This window comes from Oncorhynchus masou, chromosome 25 (assembly GCF_036934945.1).
Source record: "Oncorhynchus masou masou isolate Uvic2021 chromosome 25, UVic_Omas_1.1, whole genome shotgun sequence".
Taxonomy (NCBI): Eukaryota; Metazoa; Chordata; class Actinopteri; order Salmoniformes; family Salmonidae; genus Oncorhynchus; species Oncorhynchus masou.
In genome coordinates this window covers 48,555,435-48,574,106 of record NC_088236.1, presented here as the reverse complement: position 1 = coordinate 48,574,106, position 18,672 = coordinate 48,555,435, and the positions used below count along the sequence as shown (strand labels likewise).

Genomic DNA, 18,672 nt, shown 5'->3' with positions numbered 1-18,672 from the left:
AGTTTAAGAAGAAATTTGTGGAGTGGTTTAAAAAGGAGTTTTAATGACTCCAACCTGAGTGTACGTAAACTTCCCGACTTCAACAGTACATTTGAACCTTCCTATGGACTTAAGTCTTAGCCTTATTTGCGCATTGTGCCCCTTGCAGGAACTTACACTGAGGTGAATAACATTAGGAAATAAATAATTTAGATTTTCTCCTTAATTGATGTGCTGAATGTGTTGACTCCCTGTTTGGCCATGTAAATACGTCCTCTTACATTCAAGTGTATTGAGCAAGGGTTGGTTGCAATGTAAATGTATATTGTCAGACTGTTTTCCTCAATTCATATTTGATCAAAGCAATGACTGCAAGTGTGTGTATTTGTGTGTTTGAGGCATATGAATCAATGCTGATGTTGTACCCCAAACTGCAGCCTACCCCTGCAATAACATGTTGTGCATGGGAACAGCTGGAAGAGAGAGGCTAGTGATGTTTAGCCGAAGTAAGAAGCTAGATATTAGGCCATTCAGGCTAAATAGTTACCATTCAAAGTGCAAGAAAAAAAGTTAACAGATTATGAAATGGCAGATCCATCATGTGCTCTGTGGTCGCCGGGCATGCAAAGCTCCGCTATTGATTAGGCCTACGTTTTTAGACAAGACAATTATTATACCTGGGCTACAACAGTGAAAATCAAGTGAGTACACAATTGTCCATAGGCTGTAAACTGTAGTGATGTAGGCTAATTTGAAAAACCTCTCAAACGTCCAGTTTTTGTTTCAGGCCGAAATAACTGCTTAGGCTTACAGCCTAGGCAACTGTTTGGGTCTAATCTCAAAAGGTTAGAAGGTCCAGAAAGGTACATTAGCAGGCCACTCATAATGTATGTATTTTGTCAGGATGCATGTAGCCCAGTGTTAATATCAGCCTAGAGAGGAAAATATGGGCTTCTCCCCAACTCCCCGCTCGTTCTTAATGCTGTAGCCTATTTTACATTCAGCAAGTAAGAGCAAGCGTGCATTTCTTGTTCAATAGGTTATTAGAAAGCTAAAGAAAATCAGTTGAATTAAGTGTCCAGCAAGCTTATGTAGTCTGGGTTTTCCTGGAACTCCAGAATTTTCCAAAAGATTTTAAGAGGAATAGCGGTGGCAGCAGAGAGGCCAGGTGTGTACTTGTGAAACAGAACAAAGACAGACCGGCTTTAGATAGCCTATTCAAGTTAGAAGCATATTAGCCCATAATTCATAAGCTCATTGTTAGGCTTAATACTGCAGTGGATATATCCAGTCAATTTACACAGCAGAAAAAGTTTATTAGATAACGAAGTCATAGGTAGCCTTACACTATGTACGCTCCCTTCCAGTCCACAGGTACCAGCTCGAAAATCTACCCTATTTTAGTTTTTTAGGGACAAGAAACGTATCCTACCTAGGCTGCAACAACACAATGTAATGAAGAATGTTATTATTGTTAAGTGGGTACAAATCTCTAGTCGAGGGCTCCCGAGTGGCGCAGAGGTCTAAGGCACCATCTCAGTGCTAGAGGCGTCACTACAGACACCCTGGTTCGAGTCCAGGCTGTATAACAACCGGCCGTGATTGGGAGTCCCATAGGGCGGCACACAATTGGCCCAGTGTAGGCTGTCATTGTAAATAAGAATTTGTTCTTAACTGATTTGCCTATATGTGTGTAATATGTAATATATATATATATATGTGTGTGTGTGTGCCTTGCGAAAGTATTCGGCCCCCTTGAACTTTGCGACCTTTTGCCACATTTCAGGCTTCAAACATAAAGATGTAAAACTGTATTTTTTTTGTGAAGAATTCACAACAAGTGGGACACAATCATGAAGTGGAATGACATTTATAGGATTTTTTTTTTAAATTAACAAATCAAAAACTGAAAAATTGGGCATGCAAAATTATTCAGCCCCCTTAAGTTAATACTTTGTAGCGCCACCTTTTGCTGCGATTACAGCTGTAAGTCGCTTGGGGTATGTCTATCAGTTTTGCACATCGAGAGACTGACATTTTTTCCCATTCCTCCTTGCAAAACAGCTCGAGCTCAGTGAGGTTGGATGGAGAGCATTTGTGAACAGCAGTTTTCAGTTCTTTCCACAGATTCTCGATTGGATTCAGGTCTGGACTTTGACTTGGCCATTCTAACACCTGGATATGTTTATTTTTGAACCATTCCATTGTAGATTTTGCTTTATGTTTTGGATCATTGTCTTGTTGGAAGACAAATCTCCGTCCCAGTCTCAGGTCTTTTGCAGACTCCATCAGGTTTTCTTCCAGAATGGTCCTGTATTTGGCTCCATCCATCTTCCCATCAATTTTAACCATCTTCCCTGTCCCTGCTGAAAAAAAGCAGGCCCAAACCATGATGCTGCCACCACCATGTTTGACAGTGGGGATGGTGTGGTCAGGGTGATGAGCTGTGTTGCTTTTACGCCAAACATAACGTTTTGCATTGTTGCCAAAAAGTTCAATTTTGGTTTCATCTGACCAGAGCACCTTCTTCCACATGTTTGGTGTGTCTCCCAGGTGGCTTGTGGCAAACTTTAAACAACACTTTTTATGGATATCTTTAAGAAATGGCTTTCTTGCCACTCTTCCATAAAGGCCAGATTTGTGCAATATACGACTGATTGTTGTCCTATGGACAGAGTCTCCCACCTCAGCTGTAGATCTCTGCAGTTCATCCAGAGTGATCATGGGCCTCTTGGCTGCATCTCTGATCAGTCTTCTCCTTGTATGAGCTGACAGTTTAGAGGGACGGCCAGGTCTTGGTAGATTTGCAGTGGTCTGATACTCCTTCCATTTCAATATTATTGCTTGCACAGTGATCCTTGGGATGTTTAAAGCTTGGGAAATCTTTTTGTATCCAAATCCGGCTTTAAACTTCTTCACAACAGTATCTAGGACCTGCCTGGTGTGTTCCTTGTTCTTCATGATGCTCTCTGCGCTTTTAACGGACCTCTGAGACTATCACAGTGCAGGTGCATTTATACGGAGACTTGATTACACACAGGTGGATTTATCATCATTAGTCATTTAGGTCAACATTGGATCATTCAGAGATCCTCACTGAACTTCTGGAGAGCGTTTGCTGCACTGAAAGTAAAGGGGCTGAATAATTTTGCACGCCCAATTTTTCAGTTTTTGATTTGTTAAAAAAGTTGGAAATATCCAATAAATGTCGTTCCATTTCATGATTGTGTCCCACTTGTTGTTGATTCTTCACAAAAAAATACAGTTTTATATCTTTATGTTTGAAACCTGAAATGTGGCAAAAGGTCGCAAAGTTCAAGGCACTGTATATATATTTTTAAATGCAGTGACTAGCCTGTCATTTGAATAACCTCTCAAAAGCCTAGTGTTTTGAATGCATATTCATTTCAAAATAACTGCATCCAGCCCCATAACTGGGCAACCATTTGGATCAGTTATGGGTTTTTTCTCTGCAGTATAGCCTACAAGCTCCAGGCACATTAGCAGGCCATTAAGGTGTATTTTTTCCGGATGTATCTGCGAACAGAAACATGCTGAAGCAGGGATTTCTAGTGGCGCGCATATGAATCATGATATTGCGTGAGCACGGAGTTAGTTATATCCGTAGTTTCCATATTTTTGCTTCTTCGTTTTAAAAGTATTTGAAAATTAGGTGACTAATTCTCAATCATTCTGATTGTGACACGTTGTAAAATTTCTCACAGCGTGAAATGCTGCTGTCAAATCTTGCCATAGGTTTTGGATGTGAATCAGATCTGGCCAGTTCACAATTCCTGGGTGCTTTTTTTTTCTATCTTTGGAGTTGTGCTGCTGGAAGATGCACAACCTTCAATGGAGACCCAGTTCTTGGACACTGGGTTGAACATTGGACTACAAAACACCTAACAATCAGGCTGATTTCATGATGCCTTGTGCACTTTCAAGGCCAGCAGTACCAGATGCAACACAAAATAATTACCAGACCTCCCCATGTTTGATTGTAGAGGTGTCAGTTCACACTGATCTGTATTGTCCACAGAACATTTTCCCCAGGATTTCTGGCTTGTTTAGGTGGTTAAAAAAAAAAAGAGTTAAAATCACGTTTTCTTGTCTCCTTCATCAGTGGGTTCTTCCTATGTCTACCAACAACCAAATGAAGCATTCAACGAAAAAAACAACACCCTCCAATCAATTATGGGTGAGGTTAGATAATACTGTGGGGTTGCTTTGCTGCCCCTGGTACTGGGTGCCTTGAATGTGTGCAAGACAGTAAATCTTCAACCCAGTGCCAAAAAAACGGTTGAAGATTGTGGGTCTTCCAACAGGACAACGACCGCAAACACACACAAACAGCAGACTGGACTTTTCTTGAGTGGCCAGTGACGAGTCCAGATCTAAATCACATCCATAACCTATGGTGAAAGCTGAAAACAGCAGTTGGCGGTGGGCACCCTTCAAACATTGAAGAATTAGGAGTTTGCTGCAGCAGAGTGGGCCAAATTGTCATTAGAAAGATGCAGCAAGATCATTGATGGCTACAATAAGTATTTGTTGGCAGTTATCTTGGCCGAAGGCTGTGCAACCAAGTACAAGCTCCGGGGTGCCAATTTTGTCCATGCCATGTCTTTATTTTCTCAGTTAAAATTGTAAACTTAAGTTCACAAAAATATATTTGGTTCTGCAATGCTGAAAATCCAATAGTGTGGAGACCGTTTTTTTTTTTCATTTTCAACTTATTTGAGAAGAAATGGGGAATTATTTAAAAGTGCAAGGGTGCCAATATATTTGTCTGCAACTGTACATATCTGCTGTAGATCCACAGATGCAGGCAGCCCCTATAGGCCTACATGTTGACCTCCTAGCTGTATCTGTGTCTCAAATGGCACCCTATTCCCTACAGTTGAAGTCAGAAGTTTACATACACTTAGGTTGGAATCACTAAAACTCGTTTTTCAACCACTCCACACATTGTCAACAAAAAATCTATTGTTTTGGCAGGTCGGTTAGGACATCTATTTTGTGCATGACACGAGTACTTTTTCCAGCAATTGTTTACAGACAGATTATTTCATTTATAATTCACTCTGACAATTCCAGTGGGTCAGAAGTTTACATACACTAAGTTGACTATGCCTCAAACAGCTTAGAAAATTCCAGAAGATGTCATGGCTTTAGAAGCTTCTGATTGGCTAATTGAAATAATTTGAGTCAATTGGAGATGTACCTGTGTATGTATGTCAAGGCCTACCTTCAAACTCATTGCCTCTTTGCTTGACATCATGGGAAAATCAAAAGAAATCAGCGTAGACCTCCACAAGTCTGGTTCATCCTTGGGGGCAATTTCCAAATGCCTGAAGGTACCACGTTTATCTGTACAAACAATAGTACGCAAGTATAAACACCATGGGACCACGCAGCCATCATACCACTCATGAAGGAGACGTGTTCTGTCTCCTAGAGAGGAATGTACTTTAGTGCAAAAAGTGCAAATCAATTCCAGAACAACAGCAAAGGACCTTGTGAAGATGCTGGAGGAAACAAGTACAAAAGTATATGTATCCACAGTAAAACGAGTCCTATATCAACATAACCTGAATGGCCACTCAGCAAGGAAGAAACCGCCATAAAAAAGCTAGACTACGGTTTGCAACTGCACATGGGGACAAAGATTGTACTTTTTGGAGAAATGTCCTCTGGTCTGATGAAACAAAAATAGAAACGTTTGGCCATAATGACAATTATGTTTGGAGGAAAAAGGGGAGGTTTGCAAGGCGAAGAACACCGTCGCAACCGCGAAGCACGGGGGGGGCAGCATCATGCTATTAATCATGCTATTAATCTCAATGTTTTTGTACTTTCAGAAATAGCGCACGCAGATATCTCGGGTAAAATTTCACGCAACGGTTATAAATGAGACCCCAGAGGCCGATGGCCCTATAAAAAAATGGTGCATTTGATAGGGAATAGGGTGCTATGTGAGAAACACTGTATATACAGTATCTCTCCCCTAATGAATTCAGCAGAGAAGGGATATGGCTCTACCAAAACAATACCTTGCCTGTATTATTTATAATTAATCCTGACACCATGTTTTATTTTTTTGGTTTTCTACTATTTGGCACTTACATGAATCCATTATGGAAGACCTGTATCAATTCGTATTCTTCTTTTCCTTTCTTTGTCCTCTGCCCTCTTGGGCATGTCATGAACATGCTGACTGACTACTTGTATTAAATTAATTCTTTGCAACGATAAGATATGTGTGTGATATTCAGGTCTCAGTGTGCATATATACAGTGCCTTCAGAAAGATATTCACACCCCTTGACTTTTTCCACATTTAGATGTGTTACAGCCTGAATTTTTAAAAATATATATTCAGATTTGTCCTCACTGGCCTCTACACAATACTCAATGTCAAAGTGGAATTATGTTTATAAATGTTTACTAATTAATTAAGCATGGACTCACTCCGTATGCAATAATAGCATTTACAAATATTACAAAACATGCATCATGTTTCCAACAAGGCACTAAAGTAATACTGCAAAGAATGTGGCAAAGCAATTAACACTTTGTATTCAGGAGAAAAAAGTTGTTTGGGGCAAATCCAATACAACACATTACTGAGTATCACTCTCCATATTTTCAAGCATAATGGTGGCAGCATCATGTTATGGGTATTCTTGTAATCGTTAAGGATTAAAAAAATGGAATGGAGCGAAGCACAGCCAATATCCTAGGAGGAAAATGTGGTTCAGTCTGCTTTCCACCAAAAACTGGGAGATTAATTCACCTTTCAGCTGGACAATAACCCAAAACACAAACCCATATCTACCCAGGGGTTGCTTACCAAGAAGACAATGAATGTTCCTGAGTGGCCAAGTTACAGTTTTGACTTAAATCTACTTGACAATCTATGGCCTGAAGATGGTTGTCTAGCAATGATCAATAGCTCATTAGATTTATTTTGGGTAAGAATAATGGGAAAAGTTGCACAATCCAGGTGTGGAAAGCTCTTAGCGCCTTACCCAGAAAGACTCACTTATACAAGTATATGGTAATTTTCATAAACTCGTAGAATGTTTGGGAATTATGTAGAGTAGCCCAAGGCATTTATGAAAATTCTATAGCAAAGTAGAGTGGGAAAGCGGCCGTGCGTTTTGACAATTAAGACACTGCAGTAAATAAAACCTAAAAAAAATCATCTCATCAAGTAAGGGCATCTACACAGATGGGTGTGCCATCGCCAATCAGGGCTACAGTAGGCCTTTATGCAAATAAGCCATTTGCCACAGGGGCCTGCCATCATTCACGTTGAACTGGACTGTGTTTACAGGCATTTGCAATAGTACAATTTTTTTAACATTAGAACGCATTTCTCCAAAAGCCACAAAATATACCTGATTTCTGGAAATGTGTCAATACCATCTGAGTTCTATTACATTTGGGAACTTTATAGACCTATTGATCAAACAAACATGAAAAAGGAAACCGCACACTGCTCTTGGTAGTATCACTGATATTTAATAAGCTTACGTATTCAACAAACATGAAAAGGTAAGCTGTCTCTCGCTCAGTTATGCACATCAACAAGATCAACAACTAATGCTAGCCAGAGCGAGATGAGCTAAAATCTAACGAGGGAATATGAAATAAATCCTCTCAAACCTTTTCAGCGAGTTGGCTATCAAAATTGCACTGATAAACGATGGGGAATACTATGGTGTCAACTCCGATTCAAAAGTTGAACGGGCTAGAGTGAGCCAACACTTGAGTCGAGAGAGAAGAAATGTGGTCGAGCGAGCAGACGACCGTCTGTCAAGACTCAAATGACTGCACGCATCCCGACTCTACACAGTCTTTTCTCTCTCTCACACCAATTTTCCAGTTTGCTCTCCAAAATCAATTTTGTTCTCGCAATCGCTTACCATAATTGTATAACGGGGACATTCTAGCCAATGAACATAGCCTATAGCAGTCTACTGAAATGCAATTGGTCAGATTTTTGGACCAATCACGGCTTGACTGCTCTCTAACCTGATTCTTTTTTAACAGCGAGATGAAAGGAGATGGTGAACGATGTCTGAATAATAATAAAAAGTTAAGTTCGATAGTTTTTCAGTAGAGAAACTAACCAACTAGCAAGCTAATCAAATATGTCAATATTGAAGTAAGTAGTTATTTGTTTCTTCTGTTATTAAAGCAGGCTAGGTTAATGTCAGCTTGCTAGCTAACTAACTAACATTTAGCAAATGTTTAACCATTTGGTTTAACCAAAGCCAAAGTGGTTTCGTTTTCTATACGGTCTTTGGTTTAATTAAGAGCTTTGTACTTAAGTCGAGGAGGGGTTTAGTAGTGGAGGATGACTTGAAAGACCAGCATGACAGTGTGACAGAAGAGGGGGGAAATGCAGGGTGAGAACAGACAGGGAAGACCCTCAGGAATCCATTCTGTATCAAGTAGGTTACATTGGCTCTCCTCAATGCACAGCACTCTGGGGACTTCCTGTAGGTAACAAGGACATCCACCAAACACCTCAACCAATGTTCCCTCTAATTTTTATTTAACTTATTTAATTAGGCAAGTCAGTTAAGAACAAATTCTTATTTACAGCGACGGCCTAGGAACAGTGGGTTAACTACCTTGTTCAGGGGCAGAACGACTGATTGTTTTACCTTGTCAGCTTGGGGATTCAATCTAGCAACCTTTCGGTTACTGGTCCAACGCTCAAACCACTAGGCTAAGCTGCGGTAGTGCGTGGGCGCGAAGAAATATCAGCACATGCAGAGAAGCACGAGATTTAAATTTAATTTCCACGTTAGTTAACACTTTACTGTGGGAATTGTGATTGAATCAACACAATATTAGCCACTTTCAACTCCTCAACTGGCAGCTTCATTAAATAGTACCCGCAAAACACCAGTCTCAATGTCAACAGTGAAGAGGCGACTCCGGTATGCTGGCCTTTGAGGCAGAGTTCCTCTGTCCAGTGTCAGTGTTATTTTGCCCATCTTATTTTTATTGGCCAGTCTGCGATATGGCTTTTTCTTTGCAACTCTGCCTAAAAGGCCAGCATCCCGGAGTTGCCTCTTCACTGTTGACTTTGAGACGGGTGTTTTTCTGGTCCTATTTAATGAAGCTGCCAGTTGAGGACTTGTGAGGCGTCTGTTTCTCAAACTAGACACTAATGTACTTGTCCTCTTGCTCAGTTGTGCACCGGGGCCTCCCACTCCTCTTTCTATTCTGGTTAGAGACAGTTTGTGCTGTTCTGTGAAGGGAGTAGTACACAGCGTTGTATGAGATCTTCAGTTTCTTGACAATTTCTCACATGGAATAGCCTTAATTTTTCAGAACAAGAATAGACTGACGAGTTCCGGAAGAAAGGTCTTTGTTTCTGGCCATTTTGAGCGTGTAATTGAACCCATAAATGCTGATGCTCCAGATACTCAACTAGTCTAAAGAAGGCTAGTTTTATTGCTTCTTTAATGAGCACAATAGTTTTCAGCTGTGCTAATATAATTGCAAAAGGGTTTTCTAATGATCAATTAGCCTTTTAAAATGATAAACTTGGATTAGCTAACACAACGTGCCATTGGAACACAGGAGTGATGGTTGCTGATAATGGGCCTCTGTACGCCTATGTAGATATTCCATTAAACATCAGCCGTTTCCAGCTACAATAGTAATTTACAACATTAACAATGTCTACACTGCATTTGGACAAAAAACATCTGCTTTCAAAAACATTTCTAAGTGACCCCAAACTTTTGAACGGTAGTGTATATAGGACACATGAAGCTGAGTTGAGATTATGGTTTTAGCAGTATTCGAGAAGTATGATCAGCAGAGGAGATCTTATCATTGTATACCGTTGAGCTCATTCTTGCCTCTTATTTTAAAGGACAAATAATGATAAACTCCTGACACAAGTTTGAGACTTATTAGACTAATGATCTTAATCTGAGGTGATCATTTCAGAAATATCTAGGTATGAGCCATAAAGGAGTGCTCTACATTGTATGTGCAACGTCTCCTCCGTGTCTCATGTATTTCTCTTATAATTACTACAGTAGCTATACATGAGCTTGATTAATGAGATACGAGACACAATTGAGAATTTCATTTGTTAGCATTAATTTGCCATATTATTAATTATGATTACCTGTTAAAAAATAAGAATAAACTGATACATTTGTTGAACTGTATTCAACAGTGCTTATTATATAAACAATGCATCTCAATTTTTATTCCCAACACAGACTGGGTACCATTGACTGTAAGAACGTAAATAAAATTAATATACAGCATATGCTCTTGTACCTGATTTAAAACATTAGGTAAACCCAAAAATAATATTGTAGAGATGAAAATAGCCAGTTGTCACCCACCAGATGTAGTGAACAAAAAGTCAAACCTCCATGTGACACCAGTAAGCCCATAACAGTATGTTCTTAAATTAACCTTATTGCAAATATGAACATTGCACATTGTACACAAACAAAAATATTTTAGTAGTCACTACTCTGTATGTCCTGCTCTGGACCTTCACTTGTTGATGAATGCCTTCAGTTTTGCTTCATCGATTCCGGTCCAACCATCCAAGGTAGCACAACGCAAAATGTAGGCTGGAATAAAGTATGTAAAACATTTCATAAATATTTTGACAAATAACACGTGACAATTCTACTGAAGGACTCAGTATGCAAAACAGACACATCTTAAAAGGACATTGGGGAATTTGGTTTGTTTTAGGTGTATTTAACTTGATTTGTTCTGTTATCTCTACACGGCACAACCAGAAGAAGACTGGCCACCCCTCATAGCCTGGTTCCTCTCTAGGTTTCTTCCTAGGTTTTGGCCTTTCTAGGGAGTTTTTCAACACCTGCATTGCTTGCTGTTTGGGGTTTTAGGCTGGGTTTCTGTACAGCACTTTGAGATATCAGCTGATGTACAAAGGGCTATATAAATACATTTGATTTGACTTGATTGCAGTGATGAATTAGCAAATAATATACGTACATCCTTTTCATCGAGAATCAAACCTATTTTGCTGTAAGCAGTTAAGTAACCTAGCTTTGAGAAAATACTTACTTAGAATTCCGCTGACCTTTTTCCGGTTCGAGGACTAGCTTCCCTTCGGGGATCTTGCCATGGCGTCCAAAGGCAACTGAATTGACACAATCTTCCACTGAGACAAAATGGTCAAAAAGAAAATGAACAGACGCAAGCAATCTTGCTTAGATGCCTGATGGATGGCAGAACGATGAGAGGAACATGCCACTGTCAGGAAACAACTCATGCTCGCCGGATGGCCTTCTCTCCTGTAGTTTACAGTGTTTCTCCAATGATGTCAATGAGAGCGTGCAGCACTCGGATCTGGACTGGGTCTGAGAGGAGACAATAGCACATACAGTACATTCATTATTATGTGTTCAAGGCCCAATCACTCTTCCAAAGGTAAACAAAACAGAAATGGGGTTGGAGAAGTTTTTAAAAATAATTTACAATTCAACTTCACAAAATTTAAGTTTGATAGGTGACATGATATTAATTACTTACCTATTCTCAAAATTACTTCCTCCATCCTTCCCTTGTCACGGAGGATTTTTTCGACCTCGTCCCTACAACCATCACATGGCTGCCATGCGGCTGGAGCGTGCCGTCATACTGGAGCTGGTGCGTTCCATCCAGTGAGGGCTGGTGCGTGCTGTCCAACTGTGACTGGTGTGTTCCATCCAGTGAGGGTTGGTGCGTGCACTTAGATTGGGAGTAGTGCCTTTCCTCAGTTACAGTGTGTTCTATATGCAAAGGTACTATCTCACAACTCGATGAAATCTTCACTCTTGCACAGACATTGAGAAACAAAACATGCCAATTTGAAAAATTTGCCCCAGGTGTTTTTTTGAGCAAGAATTGAAATGAATTTTGAGTAGTAATACATGTATAAAAGCAACAGATACCATTAATAAGAAGGGGCTAGAAGTGTCTTATATGATGAGCGACCGAGTGGCTAGGACAGGCAGGCCCCATACTATTGTGGAGGACTTAATTCTTCCTGCTGCTGCAGATATGGCTAGGGGAAAGGCCCAAAAAGACTATACAGACAATTACTTCATCAAACAACATTGTTTCACGACTCATCAGTGACATGGCAGGAGATGTTTTAAAACAATTACTGCTTCGCATACAACCAGTGAATTCTATGCGTTCCACCTGGATGAGTCAACAGACGTGGAGGGCCTGGCACAGCTCCTGGTATATGTCCGTAATGTTTATGAGGGGTCAATTAAGGAAGACATCCTCTTCTGCAAACCAGGACAACAGCAGAGGATATTTTTAAACTACTGGATAGCTTTGAGACATAAAATGGACTTTGGTGGTCAAGATGTGTTGGTATCTGTACTGATGGCGCAAAAGCCATGACAGGGAGACATAGTGGAGTGGTAACACTGCAGCAACTGCTTGCATGTGCGGGTACACTGCAGTATCCCCAAGAAGCTCTTGCTGCTGAAGGAATGCCTGACCGCTTGAAAGACGTTTTGGACACTACTCATCGAAATTGCAACAAGCGGTTCTCTGAAAATTGAATTTAAATCAGAAGCCACTGCCAGACTCTGGATTGGGCTGTGCTCAGAGTAGCCTGCTGGGGCAAATTGCACTGTTAAGACACTGATGCCCTTTGCAACCATGTACCTATGTGAGAGTTGATTCTGGCCCTCACTAGCATGAAAACTAAATACAGGCACAGACTGTGGAAAATTATTTAAGACTGAGACTCTCCAATACAACCCAACATTGCAATGTTTATGAGCATCATTTAAAACACACCCTTTTCATTAACCTGTGGTGCGTTATTCACAATTTTCGATGAACAAATAAGGTTTTATGTTTAAGATGGTTAACCTGTTTTGGCTGCAATCCCGATGCCGGGATCGATATGACAACTACCAGTGAAAATAGAGGGCGCCAAATTCAAACCACAGAAATCTCATAATTACAATTCCTAAAACATGTGTCTTATATAATTTTAAAGCTATTCTCGTTGTTAATCCCACCAAAGTGGGATTAACAGCGAAAGCACTACAAACAGCGAAAGCACTACAAACGATTGTTAGGTCTTCACCAAACCACAATAAGCACAGCCATTTTCCAGCAAAATGTAGCATTCACAAAAACCAGAAATAAAGATAAAATTAATCATTAACCTTGAATTATCTTCATCAGATGACACCCATAGGACTTCATGATACACAATACATGCATGTTTTGTTTGATAAAGTTCATAGAAAAAAATCTGAGTTTACATTGGCGCGTTAGATTCACTAGTTCCAAAAACATCAAGTGATTTTGCATAGCCACATCGATTCAACAGAAATACTCATCATAAATGCTGATGATAATACAAGTTATACACATGGAATTATAGATATACCTCTCCTTAATGCAACCGCTGTGTCAGATTAAAAAAAAAAAAAAGTTTACGGAAAAAGAAATGCATGCAATAATCTGAGATGGCGCTCAAAAGTAAAAACACCACAGCCGCAAAGATGGCGTCAATATAAACAAGTCATTACATGATAAATATTCCCTTACCTTTAATGATCTACATCAGAAAGCACTCCAGGAATCCCAGGTCCACAATAAATGTTTGTTTTGTTCGAAAATATCCGTTATTTATGTCCAAATACCTTCTTTTGTTAGCACGTTTGGTATACATATCCAAACGCTAATTCTGGTCAGCGTTATATCGGACAAAAACTTCAAAAAGTGATATTACCGGTCGAAGAAACATTTCAAACTAAGTACAGAATCAATCATTAAGATGTTTTTAACATACAGTTTCAATAAAGTTCCAACCGGAGTATTCCTTCTTGTTTACGTGAGCAATGGAACGCAAGTGACTACCATGAGGAAAAAGCGAGATCACAAAATGGCTTCCTGATGGACATCTGATATATTCTGCTCTCATTCACTCCCACAACAACATAGAAGCCTCATTATAATTTCTATTGATGGTTGACATCTAGTGGAACCCCTAGGCAGTGCAACATCATTCATTTCTCAAGGCGATTTCATTGGGGACTCTGGTGAATACATACAAGCTCACATTTCTGACTCCCTGTTTTTATTTCCAATATGAGCCTGCCAATATGAGTTCTGTTATACTCACAGACATCATTCAAACAGTTTTAGAAACATCAGAGTGTTTTCTATCCAATACTAATAATACTAATATGGAAATATTAGCAACAATGACTGAGAAGCAGGCTGTTTGACATGGGCACCTTTCATCCAAGCTATTCAATACTGCCCCTGCAGCCATAAAAAGTTAAGCAAAATTCCCCAAATTCCTGGGCTTAACTTCCCATGGAAAATTTCTGGAAAATTTCCAGAAATGTACCAGAAAGTTTCCGTCCCTTTGCCACCCTATTCCCGTACCCCTTAAAACATTCAACCTCCAGCTGCGTACCCAGTCTAGCACCAGGGTCAGCACACTCTCAAATGCTTTTTGCCATCATTGTAAGCCTGCCACACACACACTATACAATGCACACTATACGAAACATACTATACATTTATTAAACATAAGAATGAGTGTGAGTTGTCATCTCAACCCGGCTAGTGGGAAGTGACAAAGAGGTCTTATAGGACCAGGGCACAAATCATTATTATTATTTATTTAAATTCATCAAAAAGAGTTAGTTAGTTAGGTTAAACTATCCCCAATTCAATGGAATTCTAACCCTCTGATTGCACAGTGAATTCTTCAATCACATGTGTAGTGCACTCTTCCATCACATGTACAGCTGATTCTCAAGATCTTGCACACTAATGAGATGCTATTGAGCCCCACACTACTACATTGTCTGAGCCAAGGACTACATGCCTTCTGATGTTTTGATTACAGTACTGTGGGTGGGGTGAATATATTTTATATGACACACATGATTTTTTGTTTACTGGTAAATAGTAGCCTTCATCAAAGTGTGTTTAAATAATTTCTAACTTGTTAACAATTTCTGCTAGTTAGTTTTTGCTACCATGTTGGTTTTAGCTTGCTTGGGGAGTGTTAATTGACCTGTTTCTGTACATGTTTAATTTTAAAACATGTATCTTACAAATTAGTTGTTTAATCTAACTTCTTAAATATTTATCTCTATATGGAATTGTATTTGTTGTTTCTTGACACATATTTTTTCTAATCTTTACAGGAAAATGCCAATGGCACTATCTGATGTGTGGAGACATTTCACTGCAGCTAATGTAGAAGGAAAAGATGTATACATTTGCAAATACTGTGCCAAATCATATGTAAAGAATGCAACAAGGATGCAGAATCATCTAGCCAAGTGCATAAAGTTCCCTCAGCGCTCACAACAAGCAACCTCTGACAAAAGTCCCTCTACCTCTAATCGAGGTGAAAATGATGAATCAGATACATTATAGATAGCAACAGCTCATGGTCCTCCTGGAATCAGAAGTTTTTTTGACTCAATGGAGGTCAGAGAAATGCTGATGAATGTCTTCCTCGAGCTGTGTATGCAACTGGTTCACCTCTGATGCTCACAGGCAATGTGTATTGGAAGAGATTTCTGAATGTTCTTTGCCCAGCATATACCCCTCCAACCAGACATGCTTTATCTACTCAATTGCTGGATGCAGAGTTCAACAGAGTTCAAGCAAATCATAGAGAAAGCAGACTGTATTGCAATCATCTCTGATGGGTGGTCGAATGTTCGTGGGCAAGGAATAATTAACTACATAATCTCTACCCCTCAACCAGTATTTTACAAGCGCACAGTCACAAGGAACAACAGACACACCGGTCTCTACATTGTAGATGAGCTGTAGGCAGTCATCAATGACCTTGGAGCATAGAAGGTCATTTTTCAACCCTTGTATTAGTCAGCCTGTTGCGTGCTTTGGTGTGTGTGTCCCCAAACAAGGACCAGTTGCACTCTGAAGCGGCTGAATTCTGGAGATATACAGTGGAGAGGACAAGTATTTGATACACTGCCGATTTTGCAGGTTTTCCTACATACAAAGCATGTAGAGGTCTGTAATTTTTATCATAGGTACACTTCAACTGTGAGAGACGGAATCTGAAACAAAAATCCAGAAAATCACATTGTATGATTTTTAAGTAATTAATTTGCATTTTATTGCAAGACATAAGTATTTGATACATCAGAAAAGCAAAACTTAATATTTGGTACAGAAACCTGTGTTTGCAAGACAGAGATCATACGTTTCCTGTAGTTCTTGACTAGGTTTGCACACACTGCAGCAGGGATTTTGGCCCACTCCTCCATACAGACCTTCTCCAGATCCTTCAGGTTTCGGGGCTGTCGCTGGGCAATATGGACTTTCAGCTCCCTCCAAAGACTTTCTATTGGGATCAGGTCTGGAGACTGGCTAGGCCACTCCAGGACCTTGAGATGCTTCTTACGGAGCCACTCCTTAGTTGCCCTGGCTGTGTGTTTCTGTTCGTTGTCATGCTGGAAGACCCAGCCACGACCCATCTTCAATGCTCTTACAGAGGGAAGGAGGTTGTTGGCCAAGATCTCGCGATACATGGCCCCATCCATCCTCCCCTAAATACAGTGCAGTCGTCCTGTCCCCTTTGCAGAAAAGCATCCCGAAAGAATGATGTTTCCACCTCCATGCTTCACGGTTGGGATGGTGTTCTTGGGGTTCTACTACTCCTTCTTCTTCCTCCAAACACTGCGAGTGGAGTTTAGACCAAAAAGCTTTGACAGTGATCGTAATGGTGGCACTTGGCTTGCACGTGCAAATTCAGAACACAAAACATTCTATAAATGCTTATTTGACGTGTCAAATAGTGTTATTTGATGTGTATCTTTTTTTGGCACACAAAGACCCAAACGGCGTTCCATAGTCCTAAAGTTAAGTATATTTCCAAGAAGAAATCCTAACATTATCTTCAAGAATCCCATTTCTTGTTAACATTTTTATTAGGAAGAAACATATGAAAAATATTAAGAACATTTTCAATAACTTTATTGAGAATGGCAACTTTGTTTTTAACTTTCTTCATATGTCTATAGTTAAGGAAAAAAATGGCAGTTAAGAAGACATTTCTTAAGGTTTTGTTGAATCCGGCCCCTACTAGCTAGCTAGCTGTAGCTAATGTTGGAAAATATAGCCCTGAAACTGATATATATTATTATTTCACCTTGGGTACGGTAATTTGATCATTCAGTGTATTCAGTTGATTATGATTCTTACCTTCTTTACTTATCAAATTCAAACTATCTGCCGGTGTGGGCCCATGTGGATCACTCATCAGCATCAGCAAAGCAGTGATCTCAATCCAATCTCCAACTTTCATTCCCGCCTGTCTTTGACTGGCGTCCAATTACATTAGGAAATTAATTATATGTTCTTTGAAATAAACGCAAAACAGTATATGCCCGGGTTGATTAGTTAGTTGCCATGGAGCAAATATACTTTATATGGTTTTGCCAGGGAGCTCTTCTTACAAACTCATGGGTAAAAGTTGCATCAGTGTTTGCATGAGCTAACGAAGTAATATAGCTTTATCTGTTTGTATTTGTAATGCAAGTTTATCACATAATATACTTCAGTCGAAGCCCCATGCATATTCCATTCCAATATAACATTCGCCTAGATGGTAGCCTTATGCATATCAAAAACAAAGTAATGTGTTTATGCACAACAACACCAGTAGTATTTCAGCATATGTGTGTACTGTTTATAAGGGAAAAATTCTTCACAATCTTATTTGATAATGCATATTAGTATTGAATCTTGAATCTTTATAAGATGTGTTAGGCCTAACCCGGATGTCCTAGCCGTGTCTGAATCCTGGCTTAGGAAGGCACCAAAAATCCAGAAATGTCCATCCCTAACTATAACATTTTCCGACAAGATAGTTGCAATCTACTGCAGAGAGCGCCTGCAGAGTTCTGTCATACTCTCCAGGTATGTGCCCAAACAGTTCAAGCTTTTACTTCTAAAAATCCACCTTTCCAGAAACAAGTCTCTCACCGTTGCCGCATGTTATAGACCAAAACAAAGTAAAAATACGTTTGATGTCTTCTGTGCCCATATGAATAACCCCTATGATGTAACTGGAATGATGAGATAATGTTCTTCTTCTATGTTTTTGTTTTATTATTTCACTGCCATACTGTGTTCGATCTTGTCTAGCCATCTTGTGTCGAGGACCACAATGGAAATTAAGTCCCAGACTTTATTGTGTGTTATCCTCAATGATTTTATTTTTGTGCATGTATGGCTTTTAAGTTTTATGTGTGCTTGTTTTTTAAAATGGTCAAATTAATAAACTAAACTAAACCTTCTGTACCCTGGACACTATATGTAAATTGATTGCCCCCCATGTTTCTTCAGAGCTCGTACTGTTAGGTGACCTAAACATGGGACATGCTTAACACTCCGGCCTTCCTACAATCTAAGTTATATACCCTCAATCTCAAACAAATTATCAATGAACCTACTAGGTACAACCACAAATCCGTAAACACGGGCACCCTCATAGATATCATCCTGACCGACCAGGTCATCAACCAGGATCTCAGCAATCACTGCCTCATTGCCTGCGTCCGTAATAGGTATGTGGTCAAACGCTCACCCCTCATCACTGTCAAACGCTCCCTAAAACACTTCAGCGAGCAGTCCTTTTTAA

At 39.7% G+C, this 18,672-nt stretch overlaps 1 protein-coding gene across 1 annotated transcript in view; it reads left to right on the top strand.

Annotated features, from left to right (window-relative positions):
* LOC135514431 (MAP kinase-activated protein kinase 5) overlaps positions 1-18,328 on the top strand; it is a 41,160-nt gene extending 22,832 nt beyond the window's left edge. The window contains exon 14 of the mRNA XM_064937930.1: positions 15,194-18,328. Within this exon, the coding sequence (XP_064794002.1) occupies positions 15,194-15,249 (56 nt within the window). The 3' untranslated portion in view covers positions 15,250-18,328. The remainder of the gene's footprint in view (positions 1-15,193) is intronic.
* The last annotated feature ends 344 nt before the right edge of the window (positions 18,329-18,672 follow it).